At 33.0% G+C, this 17398-nt stretch overlaps 1 protein-coding gene across 7 annotated transcripts in view; it reads left to right on the forward strand.

The window, feature by feature from the left end:
* The first annotated feature begins 16367 nt into the window (after nucleotides 1-16367).
* Nucleotides 16368-17398, forward strand: part of LOC123696605 — a 46409-nt gene continuing 45378 nt past the window's right edge. The window contains exons 1-2 of one of the 7 annotated variants that reach the window (XM_045642897.1): nucleotides 16368-16462; nucleotides 16837-16975. In XM_045642897.1, coding sequence (XP_045498853.1) covers nucleotides 16910-16975 — 66 coding nt within the window. In that variant the 5' untranslated portion in view covers nucleotides 16368-16462; nucleotides 16837-16909. Of the gene's footprint in view, nucleotides 16473-16819; nucleotides 16976-17398 lie in introns of all 7 variants that reach the window. The other 6 variants (XM_045642896.1, XM_045642900.1, XM_045642898.1 and 3 more) reach the window with 6 other exon arrangements.

Consider the following 17398-nt stretch of genomic DNA (forward strand, 5'->3'; position numbering starts at 1 on the left):
ATATTAGCAAAAGCGTGTAGCAAATATATAAGCTTTCCGCGATAAATGAACTATCTAACAGCATTTTTTTAATCCAATCAGTGGTTCTTGAGATTATCTTATATACAAATAAACTCAATTCCCTACGATCGCGATGGTTGTATGAGAAACAGCGACATTGAGTAGGCGTTTGTATCTTTCGTGTATTCTTATCTACTTTTATTCTGTTCTAAGAAAACCCATTGAAAATGTATCATAAGATAAAGAGTGATAAAATAAAATGAGTCATTAATTTGGAATACACTGATCAGGTTTATTTTTAATAAAAACATTATGCGGCAAGAAAATAAAAATATTTACTTAGTAGGTATTTAGTTATTTTTACATATTTAGAAATAACTCATATAAATTTGATATTGATTGAATCTATTTCAACACGTTTAAATTAATGTTTGTACTGCCACAGATAATATAATACTATAGATAGGTACATCCATCGATCACGGCTCATTTGCTTTGATTCCTTGTTCTTTACAGATGCCGAAGATAACTTGCATTGTGAAATAGCTAATAGCCTAATATACACTCATTTGAAATACATTATAATATACATTACTGTCACATTTACTTTACAGATATTTCGTTAAGATAACATTGTTTTCTTGAATAACCGTGTACAAATAGTTCTAGACATTGCTCTACCTTCTGTAATAGGTGTACATAATTACTGTAGGCTGTAGGCTGTATCTCAGAAGTCAGTAGACGGTCCCTACATACTCAACAAATATGTATAACATACTACCCGCTTAGAATGTACAATTAAGACACATAATATTACCTATATATTGAACACTATAGCTGCGCTCCGCGGTTTCACCTGCGTGGCTCCGCTTCTGTTGGTCTTAGCAATATTGTAATACTGTGGTCTTAGTGATGATAATATTATATAGCCTATACCCTTCCTTCCAACATCGAGAGAATATTTCAAATCGGACCAGTAGTTCTTGAGATTAGCGCGTTCAAACAAATAAACAAACATATAAACAAACAAACTCTTCAGCTTTATAATATTAGTATAGATTAATAATTTTTCAAGCGTAGTCGGATAAATAACTACTTCTCTCCTAGCTACTTCTCATTTTGCTGATCTTTCGTATAATTTCATAGAAATATTTGGCATTACAATAAGTATGAAACACCTACTATAATAAATAACGCCAAAAATAGAACAACACATAAACTTAAATATGGTACCTAATAATAGTGTGGTACCTTGTTCTAGACCTCAGTCTACAGTTCTAACCTCAGTAAGAACAATGTCAAATTAAAGGCCTTCGCTAGATTAACCAATTCATTAAAAGCGATCAATAAATAATAAATTATATGAAATACCTTTCAATCGTGTCTATTAAATACAGAGACCTTTCATTATAAATTGCATTTGTAATTAACATGGTTTGTGTGGATGAATCATATCTATATGTGATGATAACTAATGACTAACGTTATGATTTCTATTAAAATGTATACTAATATTATAAAGCTGAAGAGTTTGTTTGTTTGTTTGTTTGAACGCGCTAATCTCGGGAACTACTGGTCCGATTTGAAAAATTATTTCAGTGTTAGATAGCTCATTTATCGAGGAAGGCTATAGGCTATATAAAATAATAAAAAAATAACCAAATAAGTTAATTATTATTACTTGATTCGAATTGAATTTATTTTTCTATGATTTTTTAAAGTTTGTGGCACACCTAACTAGAGGTCCGCGCCGCAGTCCAAAAGCCCAGCGGCGGCGCGCCGGGTGCGGCACCCGGCGCGGCGCGGCGTCGCCGGCGTGGGCTAGTTATTTTTAAAGTTATTAGGGGGTGGGCGGGCAAAAGAAAAATCTCTCTTTAAGTTTAATAAAAAATGTTAAGTGGTCATCACCGCCCATAAACACTTGTAACACTAGGAGTGTTACAGGTGCTTTGCCGGCCTTTTATGGACAAATAAGCTCTTTTCTTGAAGGCCCCAATGTCGTAGTTGTTCGGGAACACCGCAGGTGGCAAATCGTTCCATAGTTTCACCGTACGCGGAAGGAAGTTGCGGGTGAAGCGGACAGTGGTGGAGCGCCAACCATCCAGATGGTGCGGATGGAACTGGTTTTTACGGCGTGTGGTCCGGTGGTGGAACTGTGCGGCTGGTAAAAGGTGGAACAATTCCTCAGAGCACTCCCCATAGTAGATTCTATACAGTATACAGAGAGACGCAACGTCTCTCCGCACAGACAGTGGGTCGAGCCTATCGGAAAGCCTACGGTCATCGACAATTCGAGCTGCTCGACGTTGGATGCTGTCAAGAGGAAGGAGTTGATACTGTGGGGCTCCGGCCCAGAGATGAGAACAGTACCCCATATGCGGTCGCACCTGAGCCTTGTACAGCTGAAGTCGGTGGGCCGGCTTGAAGTACTGTCTCGATCTACTGAGCACACCAAGTTTTTTCGAGGCTAATTTAGCCTTCGCTTCCAAATGACTGCGGAATTGAACGTCACTCGAGATTTCAACTCCGAGGATTCCGATTTTCGGCGATATACTAAGGGGAGTACTATTAAACCGAGGTTCTACGACAAATGGGGTCTTTTTAGCGGGTAACGCGCAAACCTGTGTCTTTAGGGGATTGAACTCGATTAAGTTCGCCCCAATCCGAGACTTCTTGGAGAGAAGACTCGACTTCAGGCACAAGTTTGTTTCGACTCTCATTGAGGCTTTCCTTTGAGGTGTTTGCACGGCCGGGATAAAGAGCATCCCCCCTACTGTCGTCTGCATAGCAATGAATGTTAAATCATGTTTATAATTATCATGGATAAAAATAATTTTGTTAACTTTTGCAGGATTTAGACGCGATCTCTTCGCAGTTAAGACTTGCCCAGCTACAGAAAAAACCCTTTTACTTGGCGAGCTTGAAGCTGGGATAGATAGAAGCGATCGCGCTAATTCGGCAAGCCCAGGAAAAACAACTTTTTTTTTGTTCCCAGAACTTAAGAATGTTGCCCTTTACATCTCCTAAATCTGAAGGGTTAGCCGTAGCCAAATATCTCCAACACTCTTGAGCGACGTCGTCATCCCCATCAATAAATCTATTGGAGTGTTTTTTGGCTAGCTTTTGGAGTAAAACATCTGGCATCGATATAGTAGGCATTGTCTATTATCGTTGCCGTGTTGTAGACAACAACGCGTGCTGTGTTCGCGCGCAAAATTTGAACTCGGCGCCAATTTTTCTGTTACCCGGCGGCGGCGGCGGCGCGCCGGGGTCTCTCGGCGGCGGCACGCCGGCGTGGCGCGGACCTCTACACCTAACATTTATATTCTCGACTAATTCTTCGTCCAACATTTCATCTTATTAGTTTAAATATCTACAAAATTAATTTAATGGGTATGATTGGAGACTTGAGTATAATTATAACACAAAGAGAATTTGCGCTCATATTCATATGTGTAGGTATTATCTGAATAATTCTGATAGATGAATATACATATTTTAACCTACCTATCCAATTAAATCATTAAAACTTCAATACATATCTCTAATTTATATTATTAAGCAGCATTCAGTGTGAAATATTAATAAGATCTTCAATTTTAATTATAATAATCTTCGACTAACAAAGAGAAGCCTCCAAACATAATTAACAGACCTCACTGTAACAATAGTTATTTTAAAAGTCATTATTATTTATTATGTTCCCTTTAAAATTGATTATTTGTTAAATAATGGAGCCACAATGACGTTGAATGCTATCGTGATTCATATATCACGTAGTTATGCGAAGGTTGGATTTTTATGAGTCGTGATATATTTTGGAGGCAGGGGTCAACTGACAGATCGGTAACAATGATCCGCGCTTTGGATATATAGTTCTGGAAAATTCTAGAAATTTCTTGAATTTTTGACATCAGTGTAAAGGTTTAAGGTGGTGTGTAATGTGTAGTGGGGTAAGATAAACAAATATGCAATCCAATCGTACTACGGACCAGTCTTATGTATCAGGGTGAGCTAAGCGAATCCTATCCTATTACAGAATCTGTGCATTTTTATAATTACACTTTTCTGAGAAAACTATGACAATTATAGGTTTGTGGTTTGTTTTTATTCATATCTAGAAGCGACATGCATATGGGTATCAATCATTCAAAATATATGAAACCTATATAGATTTCATCCCCATTAAAAGAAGAAAATAGTTAACTATGCGTCCTCCGCTCTACTTTTTGCTAGTACAAATGGCTCATATCTATACTAATATTATAAATGCGAAAGTTTGTATGGATGTATGGATGTTTGTTACTCTTTCACGTAAAAACTACTGAACCGATTACAATGAAATTTAGCACACATATAGAGGGTAACTTGGATTAACACATAGGATAGTTTTTATCCCGGAAATCTCACGGGAACGGAAACTAAGCAAACGCGGGCGAAGCCGCGGGCGGAAATCTAGTCGTAAATAAGCGCTTAAGTCATATTCGTATCTATGAACTTTTGTTTATAGCAAATTAATAGTTGCTCCATCCAGTAATATCTACTCATTGGTAAGTCAATTTGGTCAATACATCACACAACAGAAGTGACGGGCGCCTTGCCGCGTCAACTTGTCAAAATCTTCATTGATAATCATTTTATTGTGCTAGGAACACTGAAAATGGTTGAGAATTATGACGCATTGTAGCACAAAGTGCGAATACCTATTTGAACTTTGGTCAAACGCGGTGAGGAATGTAATGAATAAAGTCGTTTTAATGAAGTGGTTGTATTATTTCCTATCCTTTATTAGCTTGTGTTATTATACAGCTTTGTTTTTTATTTATAGTTTAAATAATTTAACGAAAATATTCAATTTCAATGTAGGTACCCATTAGACTCGCTTCCTTTATGATACAATTAAGTTCATACAAGAACCTTTTCTTTATTTTTACGCTGCAATTTTGAATTATTATGATTGCATAAAATAATAACGAAATGAAATATAACAGAATTGGTGGGAAGCTACGCCTTCATATTCTAATGTTAAGTGATCTTCAGAGTATTGCATACCACTTAACCTTTTTTGTGCATTTTTGGCTAGAGGAAAAGTGTCGACACTAGTTTTTATGTTAGCTTAGTACCTACGTAACGGGAACTATAGGTATGCGGGTTTTTCTTTGAAAACGCGAAGCCGCGGGCGGAAAGCTCTTAAATCAATCAAACGCATTTTACAACACAAGTGTTAAGCACTTACACCATGATCTACAAATCCTGACCTTTAATCTCTTAATCCATATATTATTTGGTAAGATAAATATAGTTCATGTCTGTCACGTACCGCCCACGTCCTCTCAATTGCAAGTATTGCTTTAATGCAATAATTCTTATGTTACATCGAAAATTATATAAGTGGGATACACGATTTGGGTCGATATTACGATATGACAGGCTAAGAGCAGTTTAAATAATAATCCTTAAAATAAATAATTGATAATTTTATAATGAAAATATCGGTTTTCATTACCACACGGTTTAAGCGATATCGATGATTTTTAGGTCAGATTACTCACGATTTTGTGAATAAAATCCATGGGAAATCCTAAAAGAGCAATCGAGTGATAACAATACACATATGTATATTATAGGTGCTTGCGGTTGCGAGCAAAGCCGCGGGCGAAGAGATAGTCAAAAATAAATAAGATAGCTGTGTGAAAATTGAATAATATCCAAGCTCTACATTATATACCTAGGTACTGATAATTCAATACTCCATATGTATTATGAATACAACCAAATACATCCAATTAAGAGATATTTATATGATTTGACCTACATATTACATTTGGCATAATATTATATTTAATATTACTTACTTAATACTTAGGTAGGTATTAGGTAACTATATCATCAAAATAAACAATAGAAAATATTTAGGCCTACTATACAATACAGTAACATTATCCAATCAAGAGGTATTTATATAATTTGACCCATTTAAACTATTAAGGTACCGTTGACCTTCTTCTTTAAGCATTGGATGGGAAAATAAAACGATTTGAGAATCTCTTATCGTCTATCTATTATCGTTAAGTATATTACATGCACTTAACTGTTTAAATTTAAATAATATAACGTATAACGTTATAAGCTTGTAAAAATAAACTATATCACCTTGAGATTAAACCTTCATCATCATTTATTTTGATTTATTATGTTCGAGTTTTGCCTCACTTTTCTGACAGGCGTTTTTAATTTTATCACGCCGTTTATAGTTTGTATAGTTGATAGACTTTATTATTAATCAGATTATAATCATCCAAAGGCAATTTATTTAAAAGTATTCCTGATAACAATTTGTACATTAAATTAAATTTTCCAGTAGTCAATATAGACGAAAATAGAATTGTAGGTAAAAGAGGCTTTCAAGAATGCAAACACTCGTGCATTGCATGTTTATCGTGAATTTTGGTTAGATATACATAGTACAATAATTTGAAAGTGTAAAATTTACTGAAGATAGACATATAGAAGATAGAACCTATAACCTAGTTGTTAATCTCTATCATATTTGCATTAATTACGATTAAAATGCTATTTATTTTTAATTATTATAAATATTGCAAACACACATTATTTTGTGGTTTTTGATTTCAACAAAATGAAAAATCATCTGTTTAATAGATTTATTCTTTCCAGAATCAATAACTTAGTAGGATGACTCTAGCTGTGACTAATCTAGTAACTAAAATTAAATACAAACTTTCGCTTTCAACTAGACAAAGAAGAACATGAGTTTAGTCACGAATTAGTTTTTAAGTTTGTTACTTGACATCTGATAACAACCAACGCTTCCGTGATTTTTTGTTACAAACTGTAACATCCTGTAATACATATCCCACCAAAAACATTTTCATGTAAAATGTTGCCAAGACAAGCCCTTAAGACTCGCACTGTCAAAAAGTTATCAGATCTCATGTAGAGGCAAGCTTCTAACACTACACGCCCTAACTCTACAAGGCCTAACTTCACAAACTCTACACCTTAGTCAAAATATGTGGCTTGGCCATTTCGCTACATTCACATCGGCGTAAGGTGAAACATTAATTATTCACTGTTCATTACTTTTGTGTTATACAATACTTAGTTCTTGTAGTAACGAACGGCCAAGCCACATATTTTGACTAAGGTGTAGAGTTTGTGAAGTTAGGCCTTGTAGAGTTAGAGCGTGTAGTGTTAGAAGCTTGGCTCTACATGAGATCTGATAACTTTTTGACAGTGCGAGTCTTAAGGGCTTGTCTTGGCAACATTTTACATGAAAATGTTTTTGGTGGGATTTCATTTCTTTTTGTAAGTTGTTTGTAACAAAATTGTATAAGTCGATTAAAGTTTTTTTTTTTTTTAACAAGGAGTACCTATACATATATATATCTAGGGGAACCAAGTTTTAGATTATTAGATTAGACCTCTAGCGTCATCAAAATTTAATTTAAAATTACAGGTCTCATACAAACTCCCATCCCCTAGTTTAAGGGGTTGGGGGATGAAAGTTACAAGTTTTATAATTTTTTTGTTGTTTGTGTGCTAATACTAGCTTACATACAAAATTTCAGCTTTCTAGGACATTAGGAAATACCTTAAGAATTTTGATGATCATCAGTGAGTCAGTGACGAAATTAGCGTTTTTTAGATATAAATAAAATCTGAAGTATAAAAGCTAATGTAATTAAAACTTAATATGTTCAATAAGTTCGCTATTGACAATATATCCCGAAAATTTTGTTGATCTAGCATAATCCAAACCCAAGTTATGAGGGTTCAAAAAAACGTCGAAGCGCTTCGAGAAAAGGTAGGTAGTGCCCGTGCGCTTCGCATGTTCGCTTGGCTCGTCTTGGCGGGGGCACTACCGTGCCCCCAGATTATGAAGAAGGATGTTGAAAATCTTCGTTAGTCTTTATTAGTTTTATCTTTTAGACTATCTTTTGAGATTTCAATTTAATTTTGTAAAACTAAAAAATAGATTTAAGTATTTTTCTAAATGTAATATTAAAGATGATAATTGATATAGAGTTAAATTGTATTAACATTTAATAGCATTTTATATTATGCATTGCACTACTAAAAGTAAAAATAGAGGTCATATTATAGTACATATAACTACATAGTTATTTAATTTAATGAAAGAATCGTTCTAACAATTTTCAAATAATAACAATGTAAGCCATTTTTAGAACCCTTTTTATATAACCGAACCGGAAAAGTTTCAATATGTATAAAAGAAAAAATATTTTCTAACTACAAAATCAGTAAAAGCGATTAGGTACCTACTAAGATCTGACAGCAATTTTCTAAAAGTATAGATAATCTGTGCTTGTATGCAATACTTTCCGAATCTATAGTCACAACCTAACAGTATTATTGTCTGTACATTTCACGCACCGCCCCCATCATTCACGATATCTCTAACAAAAGCTTCACACAAAGGTACTTAGAAAGGTGATAAAAGCCTTATGTCATGCAGGAAGAACTATAATTATTAGGTAGTGTACATGTTGCCTAAAGTGTAATGTATCTTGTGTAAAAGCTGTTTTTGTATACTATTCAATGTTCTGGGGATTTATAGTCTGTTTTATGTGACTATCTTTGACTATAATCTATCTTTTATAGGCAATATCTCTTTTAGCGCTACATCGTCTGTCTTCTTTATGGAAAAAGCGCACCAACGAGCTGCAAGTGTGTTTTATATCGATGAAATTAACAAAACAATAATTTAAAACTAAGTAACTAAAACTAAGAGTATTTTTTGAATAAAATGAAAAGAATTGCTTAGTCGTGTTTCAATCACCGCTTACAATTAAATTTTCCGTGTTTTCAATTTTAGGAAAACTGCAACATTTTCCTTAAGCTTAGCAGCGAAGCGTGTCAAAACTAGCTTTTATAGTATTTACCTATACCCAGTCTAAAATCGTATTATTTTTTCAATTACAATACATCAGTTAAGTATGGGAACTTGGTTTATAGGATATTGTAGTATGGTTACTGTTGGTCTCACAACCATAAAATATTATCATATATACGCAAATGTATATACAATGCATATTGCGTTATATACACTAATTTGCGACTAAATTAATTAACAAATGATGTCAAAGGTTTTATAGTGTAATTATCGCATTAATCATTTATTAAAAAATTAAGTACATCTACTGAATTTCAAATGAGATAGAGTACCTATAGTTAACTGAAAATTATTTCAAAATTTGTGTGGGCTTGGTAACTTCAATAAAAAAGACATGCATTGGAACGTATATTATCAAATTTTGTGCTTTTTACAAAGAAAATAATCCAGAGTTTTCTAACCAAATTGTAGAGTTTTTACAAGAAATAAAATTAAATGTGTCATACGAAGGCTACCTAGGCTAAATACGGAATCTTGAATATATATATTATATATTTGATAAGCAAACATCTTTTCCTCTGAAGCCCGAAGAGATCTGAATTGATTTTCTATTATAAATTGTATACATTGTTATAGCCTAGCTAGACTCTAGACTCTAGATATTGAATAGCTTTTTACTTAAACAACTGAGCGAAGTTACGAGCAGAATCTGTAAATAACCAATGGTAGGAAGAATAACATTTTAAAATACCAAATTAAAAAAAATATTGACTATTGTTATTTTACCTAGAACGTTTGTAAAATACCACAATAATACAAGTTTATTTTAGGACCAAAAGACAATTAATTTTCTACAATATAAAATAGCTCCTTCTTTTTTGATGATGAAAATAAATAGGATTTGTTCTGTGTCGTTGGAATTGAATGAAACAGATTTATTAGCAAACATCCGTACTGGATTGTTCGGATAATAGAACAATTAAACACTTGCAAAATCAACGACAATGGAGTTGTGTGACCATGCTGTATGGAAAAGTGAGACTTAAGTAAATTAATGTATGGGGAATGACTAATTAAAAAGTTGATGACAGTGTTAAGTAATTTACTGTTATGAGAATCAGGCAGTTGTTTCTTAAGAAGGCCACAACTCATGGATATTATTTAACATAAAGGGTACTTATGCTTATTGCTTAAGTTAACAAATAAGTAACCAACACTGTAGATTTTTTTTTATTTCAAGTTACTGACTGATTTCTTGAGGAGGAAATCTTCATAACTAAATTGAAATTCGGTGGTAAATTTCTTCTGTAAATTAAATTCTATGTTTTTGAAATAATCTAATCACTTTCCTTTTTAACCGACTTCAAAAAAAAGGAGGAGGTTATCAATTCGGCCGGTATATTTTTTTTTTTTTTTTTATGTATGTACACCGATTTCTCCGAGGTTTCTGAACCGATTTACGTGATTCTTTTTTTGTTCGATGCGGGATGGTGTCGAATTGGTCCCATAAAAATTTTATTCGGATAGGCCCAGTAGTTTTTATTTTATGAGCATTTTTGTCTGTAGGTATTTGTAAATTTTGAAGTCGGTTGTTTTTAACGCAGTTATCACTTGTTATTTAATTCTTACTCGAGAATACTTAACAAAATTTGACTAAATGGATCTCACTTAAAATTGGTAAAAAATTGCACTGTATAAGATAGAAGTTTATTTTTTTATCAGTCCTTATTTCTACCAAAAACCTAGTCCCTCTACAAGTCCTCTGACCTAAACAATAAATCCTGATTGGTGATAACGGTCAGTGACGTTGCATCCTTTAGACATTTGTATTGGCTTGTTAACCTTAAACTACATACAGTCATATTCTTGATAATGAGGAAAATCATGTATTGGAAATATAGGTGCGTATTCATATTTCGGGGGAATCAGTTCAGCTGTTTTACAGCTTTTGCGGTTAAGCAATTTACGTAACACATTTTTTTTATTATTAGCACAGATAATATAAAATTTATTAGTATCTATGCATTAGGTACAAGGGTATAATTAAATCAGTTTTCTAACGCAGCTCTGACGCAGTCAAATAGTTGTTCTCAGTAAATTTTCAGATCCTTTTTCGTGTTTTATTAAGGGTAAAAACTACCCAATCTTCTTCTAAAGATTGATTTATCCAAATGTATCAAATCCATTCAACGGTTTTGGATATTTTAGCATATACCTTCTCAAACAAACAGAAACAGAGTTACTTTAGCATTTATAAATTACTAGCTGTGTCCTGCGGATTTTCCCGTATTGCTCCGCTCCTGTTGGTCTTAGAGTAATGATATAAGTATATAGCCTATAGCCTTCCTCGATAAATGGGCTATCTAACACCGAAATAATTTTTCGGTCAAAAATCGGTTTTTCGACCATAAGTTCCTGCGATTAGCGCGTTTAAACAAACAAACAAATAAACCATCTCTTCAGCTTTATAATATTAGTATAGGTAAAACTTACTTCTATTTCATTTTTAAATACAAAACTAATTATGTTTTGAGATATATTTAATACATGATGCGTCACTCGCTTCAGGGTTGAATTTATTTATTGTTTCACCAACAATGCTTCGGTTTTCGGTCAGGGACAAAGAATTTATCGACGGCAATATATTAAGCCTTATATTGTATCCATTTATTTATTAAACACCGTGAAATTATATCCTACCTTCGTACCATAGTACCTTCAGGTTTATTTATTTTATTTTAATTTTTAATTAAATTGTAGAGAATGGTGGTAATTGTAATGACGATTCGAAAGTGCTTCTAAAAGAAGTTTTTTTTTTATTTGAATAAATAAATGTTTGAGTTTGAGTTTGAGTTGATTTATTTATTTGAATAAATAAATGTTTGAGTTTGAGTTTGAGTTTGAGTAGAATCAATTGTTCAATATAATAATGTGATTGTTTTAGCAATTACCTAAACTATTACTTTGATTAGAGATGACGAAATGTTATGTAGTTTATATAATACCAACATCTAAAGAAATTAAATATTAATGTTTTTTCACACCCACCTAATTTCATCGCTCTGACAAGACACCTTATTGTTATTCTGTCTCAATTATTGCCTCTGCTGTGTCAGAACATAAAAAAAAAATCATGAAAATCAGTTAAGCCGTTTCGGAACAATTTGATGACAAACACGACTCTATTATAAAAGAAAAAATAGTAAGATTTTCTATTCAACTGCGTATAAAAAGAAGATGGCCAAAGGAAATATTGAAAAAATACAAAAAAAAAAGTTTCCTTTTAATAAAACAGACAAGGTCCAAATGTTGATTGATTGCCTTATAATAATTAATTAGTAAATCGTATCTAATTGATGAACTTCATTTCGTGATTAAAACTTATAGGAAACTAGATTTCCGCCCGCGGCTTCGCCCGCGTTTGCAAAGGAAAACCCGCATAGTTCCCCTTCCCGTGGGATTTCCGGGATAAAAACTATCCTATGTGTTAATCCAAGTTACCCTCTATATTTGTGCTAAATTTCATTGTAATCGGTTCATAAGTTTTTACGTGAAAGAGTAACAAACATCCATACAAACTTTCGCATTTATAATATTAGTAGGATGTTTTATGAGTAATTATTGTTTATTTCTTTTTCTGTGGACGATACAATGAAAATCTAATTAACATGTTTCTTTAAAGTAATTACTAGTTCGATTTTTTATTAGGTTTTAAACCTAAAAAAAGGTTAGATATTATTTTTCTCGATATTTTAAACTTTTTTGTCCACTAGTGCAGTAGAAATATTCAGCAAATTGGGTTATAGATCTAGATCTGTGGTTATAGACTACAGGCCCGTGTTGAAAAATGTGAAAATACAAAAATGGTGGTCCACAAAGTCGGAATTTATTTTTATTTTTCGATAGTTGCCGGGGTAAATTTGGTCATTTGATGGTGTACGGCATCTATGTCATACTATTTCTATACTGCTTTTAATCCATTATTCCGCAACGCCGTACAAAAATAATGGAGACAAGAGGAAAAAATCTCTACCTGAACTTTCGAATTCTCATCTGCACTCAGGTGGACAGCTTACAAGTGATGTCATAATGCTGAATCTTATTATTTAATGCTCTTATATCGTTCTAGATAGGTCACCTGGTGGATCAAATGACCCATAATTTTTTTCAACACGGGCCTGTAGTCTATTATATTAGGGTATTTTCTTAAGAGTAATGCAGGCTTAGTTATGAATCAATAAATTATTTATCTATCAATAATCTTTCTCCCTACTTTGACACTGGTATTTAGTACAATTGATTATAAATCTGATATGGTCATTTTGTTTCAATTGGTTACCCAATTTCCTCTTAAAAATAGATTAATATCATTTTTATAGCAGATAGCAACAAATACATAACTACAAGTATATACTTATAATCTACATGTTATTTATAATGTAGAGCGGTTAAGCCTTTGTACCTACTTTTATAAAAAGAGAATTGACGCATTTACAAATAAATATACATGTACTTAGATATTTTGAAATAAATCTGCCACTATCCAAATGACCACAGCTCCAATAGGAAAGGAAAACTTTGATAGGGTTAGGCTTCAATAAAAATTTGTCTGTCATCTCCCAACCCAAATTATGGCCTGGATGAATTATGACCTGGGGCCGTATTATGACCTCTTATTTCCAGGCAGATTATGCCGTGATAAGAACTGATTGGCAAATTCATATTATGATCGCAACAACCAGCCATAGTTCTCACAGAAGACCTGCGTGTGGCTGGCAATGAGGAATTTTAAAAATAACCATTACAGAATTTTTTGTTTCAATGCGTATTGACTTAAGCTTTATTTAATCAAACGCTCGTGCGTTAGCTTAATGACAAAATAATAATTGACAACTGCCAATTTCTATACATTCTTGACACGTTTGACGTAGGTACGTATGAATTGTGTCAAGCGCGTTAAATAATTTATAATTTTGCCGGACTGGCTAATCAGAATATCATTAATCACGATTCAATTGTTAGTTTGTCAATCATTGTTCCAACCTTGACACGATCTTAATTACCCAAGTACAGTTTTTATGGCCGACCCTTGCCGTAGGGTAATCTCTGATTGTCTGATTAAGGGCCCTTAGTAGGTGAACATGGCAAAATGGACTGTTTTCTATGAGCTATAATTAAAAATATTGAAGTTTTTTCGCACTGAAATTTCTAATATGTATTACAGAACGTATGTGTGATGGGATGACTGTTTCCAAAACACGATTGGAAAAATTTTGCTCGATCATAAAAAATCCTGAAGTTACCTCTAAAATATCATATAAATGCTCATTACAACCGTATTTTACGATAATAATTCGTATAAAATCATAAATACATAGGTATTTACCTTCTCGATTTCGTGACTGTTTTAGATTTAGAAAATACTAAATATTTTCATTCACTTTCATATAAAAATGTAAATGGCGCTTACGATTTTTAGTTTCGAGCACGTTGATTCCATACTAAACGCGGACCCCCTCACCGCTTACCTCAGGCCCGAATAGCTGAATTTTCGCTGACCGCCTAACCCCCCTTAAGGCAAATACTTCAATCAATTATTTTTAAGTGAAATATGAAGCTTTTGTTAGAAGCAACTAGCGTGTCATCGTACTATAATGTATGCGATGGTATTGGCTCTATTAAGTTATAGGTTTTAACGAATTTACGTTTGTATTTTGTCGCCAGTAAATTATTATGAATTAGTCACAGTTACGAATAGATATTTATAATAAAAATTATAAGTTTTTTGTAGCAATCATAAACTTTTTATTATCCTGTCAATTAATCAATTATTGACAATAATATGCAATTCCAATGCAATCTACGTCGAATAGAGGTGATAAAAAATGACTTAACTTCACTTTCAACCATAATAATTATCGATATCTACTTAGATGTATTTACTTAGTATCAGTATTTCCTTGTAATTTATTTTTTATTTAAAAATAAATAAACATACAGTGTATAAAACTCTATGCAGTTGCTAGTTTTTTTATTTGCACATCTGTCTCTCGCGTCATTATAAATGATCGATAAGAAGCTATAAAATGCGAGAAATTCTTCTCATTAATACTATTTCCCATACAACCGTAAATAGTATGGAGTCAATAAACGTCATCCTGTAGGTCATTCCTATTATTTTTTACCTATATTTTCTGTATATATATCTAGAATGTATTTAACAAAGTCGCTTTCAGCTTTATCTCGGTTACATCCCGGTTATATCCCGGATTAAGATGTCGCTTTTTTACCGTCGATAGGGAAGCGCTCGACCACAATCTCGCCTGATGTTAAGCGTGATGTGGTCGATGGTACGCGCTTCCCTAGAAGGTACCTGTTTACTCTACGCTGGAAGACCCCCATATTGTACTTGTCGGGGAACACAGACTCAGAAAGCATGTTCCAGTCCTTCGCGATTCGGATAAAGATGGTGGATGGATTTAATATAGATGGTGGTTCTCGAGGAAGAATAAAATAAGTAAAAGCCCCGAAATTACAGAATCGATTTTGAAAATTATGTCAAGATGAGAATACTGATAATTTTTTGTTTTTGTTTTTATCTGCAGTCAATTGGATTTCGAGTGAGCCGGTAATCTTAATCACAGAATACATAATAGTAGCTAAACGCTATCTTAATATTACTTGCGAACGTATATTATATGTATTATATTTTTAACTTGAGAACGGCTGAACCGATTTCGTTAATTCTTTTTTTATTATATTCCTTGAAGTACGAGGATGGTTCTTATGTAGAAAAAACGTAATTATGTACCACGGGCGAAGCCGGGGCGTACCGCTAGTTTTGTATAATTTATCAGAGATAAGCGTGTCCAGGGGTCCATGGTTCCTTAAATGGTGCATTGGATTACTTTTTGTTTAGTTAGAAATATCATTATCAATACAACAACAATAAATAAATAATAAATATTATAGGACATTATTACACAAATCGACCTAGTCCCACAGTAAGCTCAATTAAGGCTTGTGTTGTGGGTACTAGGCGACGATAAATATAATATTTAATAAATACATATATAGATAATAACACCCAGACCCAAGAACAAATAATTGAGTTCATCACACAAATATTTGCCCTGACCGGGGATCGAACCCGGGACCGTCGGCTCAGTAGGCAGTTACTTTACCACTGCGCCAACCGCGTCGTCAAATAAGTCATAATACCAAGTTAAAGTACACGAAAAAAATACAATTCATCACTTCAAAAAAATATTTAAAAATTATGCAAAACGACTTCACAAGCGTCCGTAATCGTGACAAAACAACAGACAATGCTGAACTTTGACACACCTAATTTTTTGCTACGACCTGTTTAGAATCGAAACCACGGATGCGCCTAACTTACCCGCGAACAATGTAAATTGTATATAATATATATGCCCAAGGACGTCCAAAGTAGGGGCATTCGATAGACTCGCGCCAAATGTCAGTAATATCTCGAACGCCGCGAGCGAAACTCGTCGAAACGAATATCGATAAACTATACACTCTATACAACCCTAGTGTAGTGCTGTACAATAAATAAGGGTGAAATAACGTTTGTGCAAGTTTAAAACATTGAATGGAATTAATTTACAATATTTATTACTTTTTGTTTGAACTCGTATTATTTTGCATAAATACATAAAAATTGTATGTAGATTGATGTAATATATTATACAATCAAACAGAAGCGACAACTGAATTAGGTCAATTATAAATTATAATTTTAACTAAATTGATTTATTAAGTTTCATATATAAACTATAAGATATTTCGAAGTGTTTCAATCCACGAAATCTATGATGAATTCATTATTCATTATTAAAATGTAAATTTTGAAACGAGCTTGCACAAACACGTTATTTTAATAATACATTTAATAATAAAGAGTTGATTAACTAGAATTTAGTATTAATTAGGAGCCTGGAGTTTTATAACGTTATCATTGCAAGAAGTTTGTAATAAGTGATGTCAAATTGATACTGTGTCGAAATGAATCGAATGAACTTTTTTTTGTTGTGTGCAACACTCACTTGCATCTATACTGTTACGACTCAGGTGAGAAACAATAGTTTTTATTCACAATTATAGTAGTTATTCAATCGTTATTGTATTAGGTAATAATTAACATAGATAAGTACTTATTTTTCTACACATAGGGTGGAAATTTTCTATGAGCCCTGGAGAAGAAGGATCTGAAATACTAAGTAGAGCAAAATTTTCAAGAATATTTCTCTTTCGGCAAAAATTTTCTTTCTTTCCAATATTTTAATTACCTACTTTCCCTACAGGGCCTATAGAAATTTTCCATCCTGTATGAGAGTACCTAGCTGCTCGTCTTTATCTAGATTCTAGTTCAAAAAGGATTCTGTTAATAGCTTGCTACAATAGAATGTCTAAATAGGTAGGTATGTTTATTTTGAATAGAGCGATCTACAGAAAATTGTAATCTATATTTTTTAAATGAAATTATACAGCGAA

Source organism: Colias croceus, chromosome 13 (assembly GCF_905220415.1).
Source record: "Colias croceus chromosome 13, ilColCroc2.1".
Taxonomy (NCBI): Eukaryota; Metazoa; Arthropoda; class Insecta; order Lepidoptera; family Pieridae; genus Colias; species Colias croceus.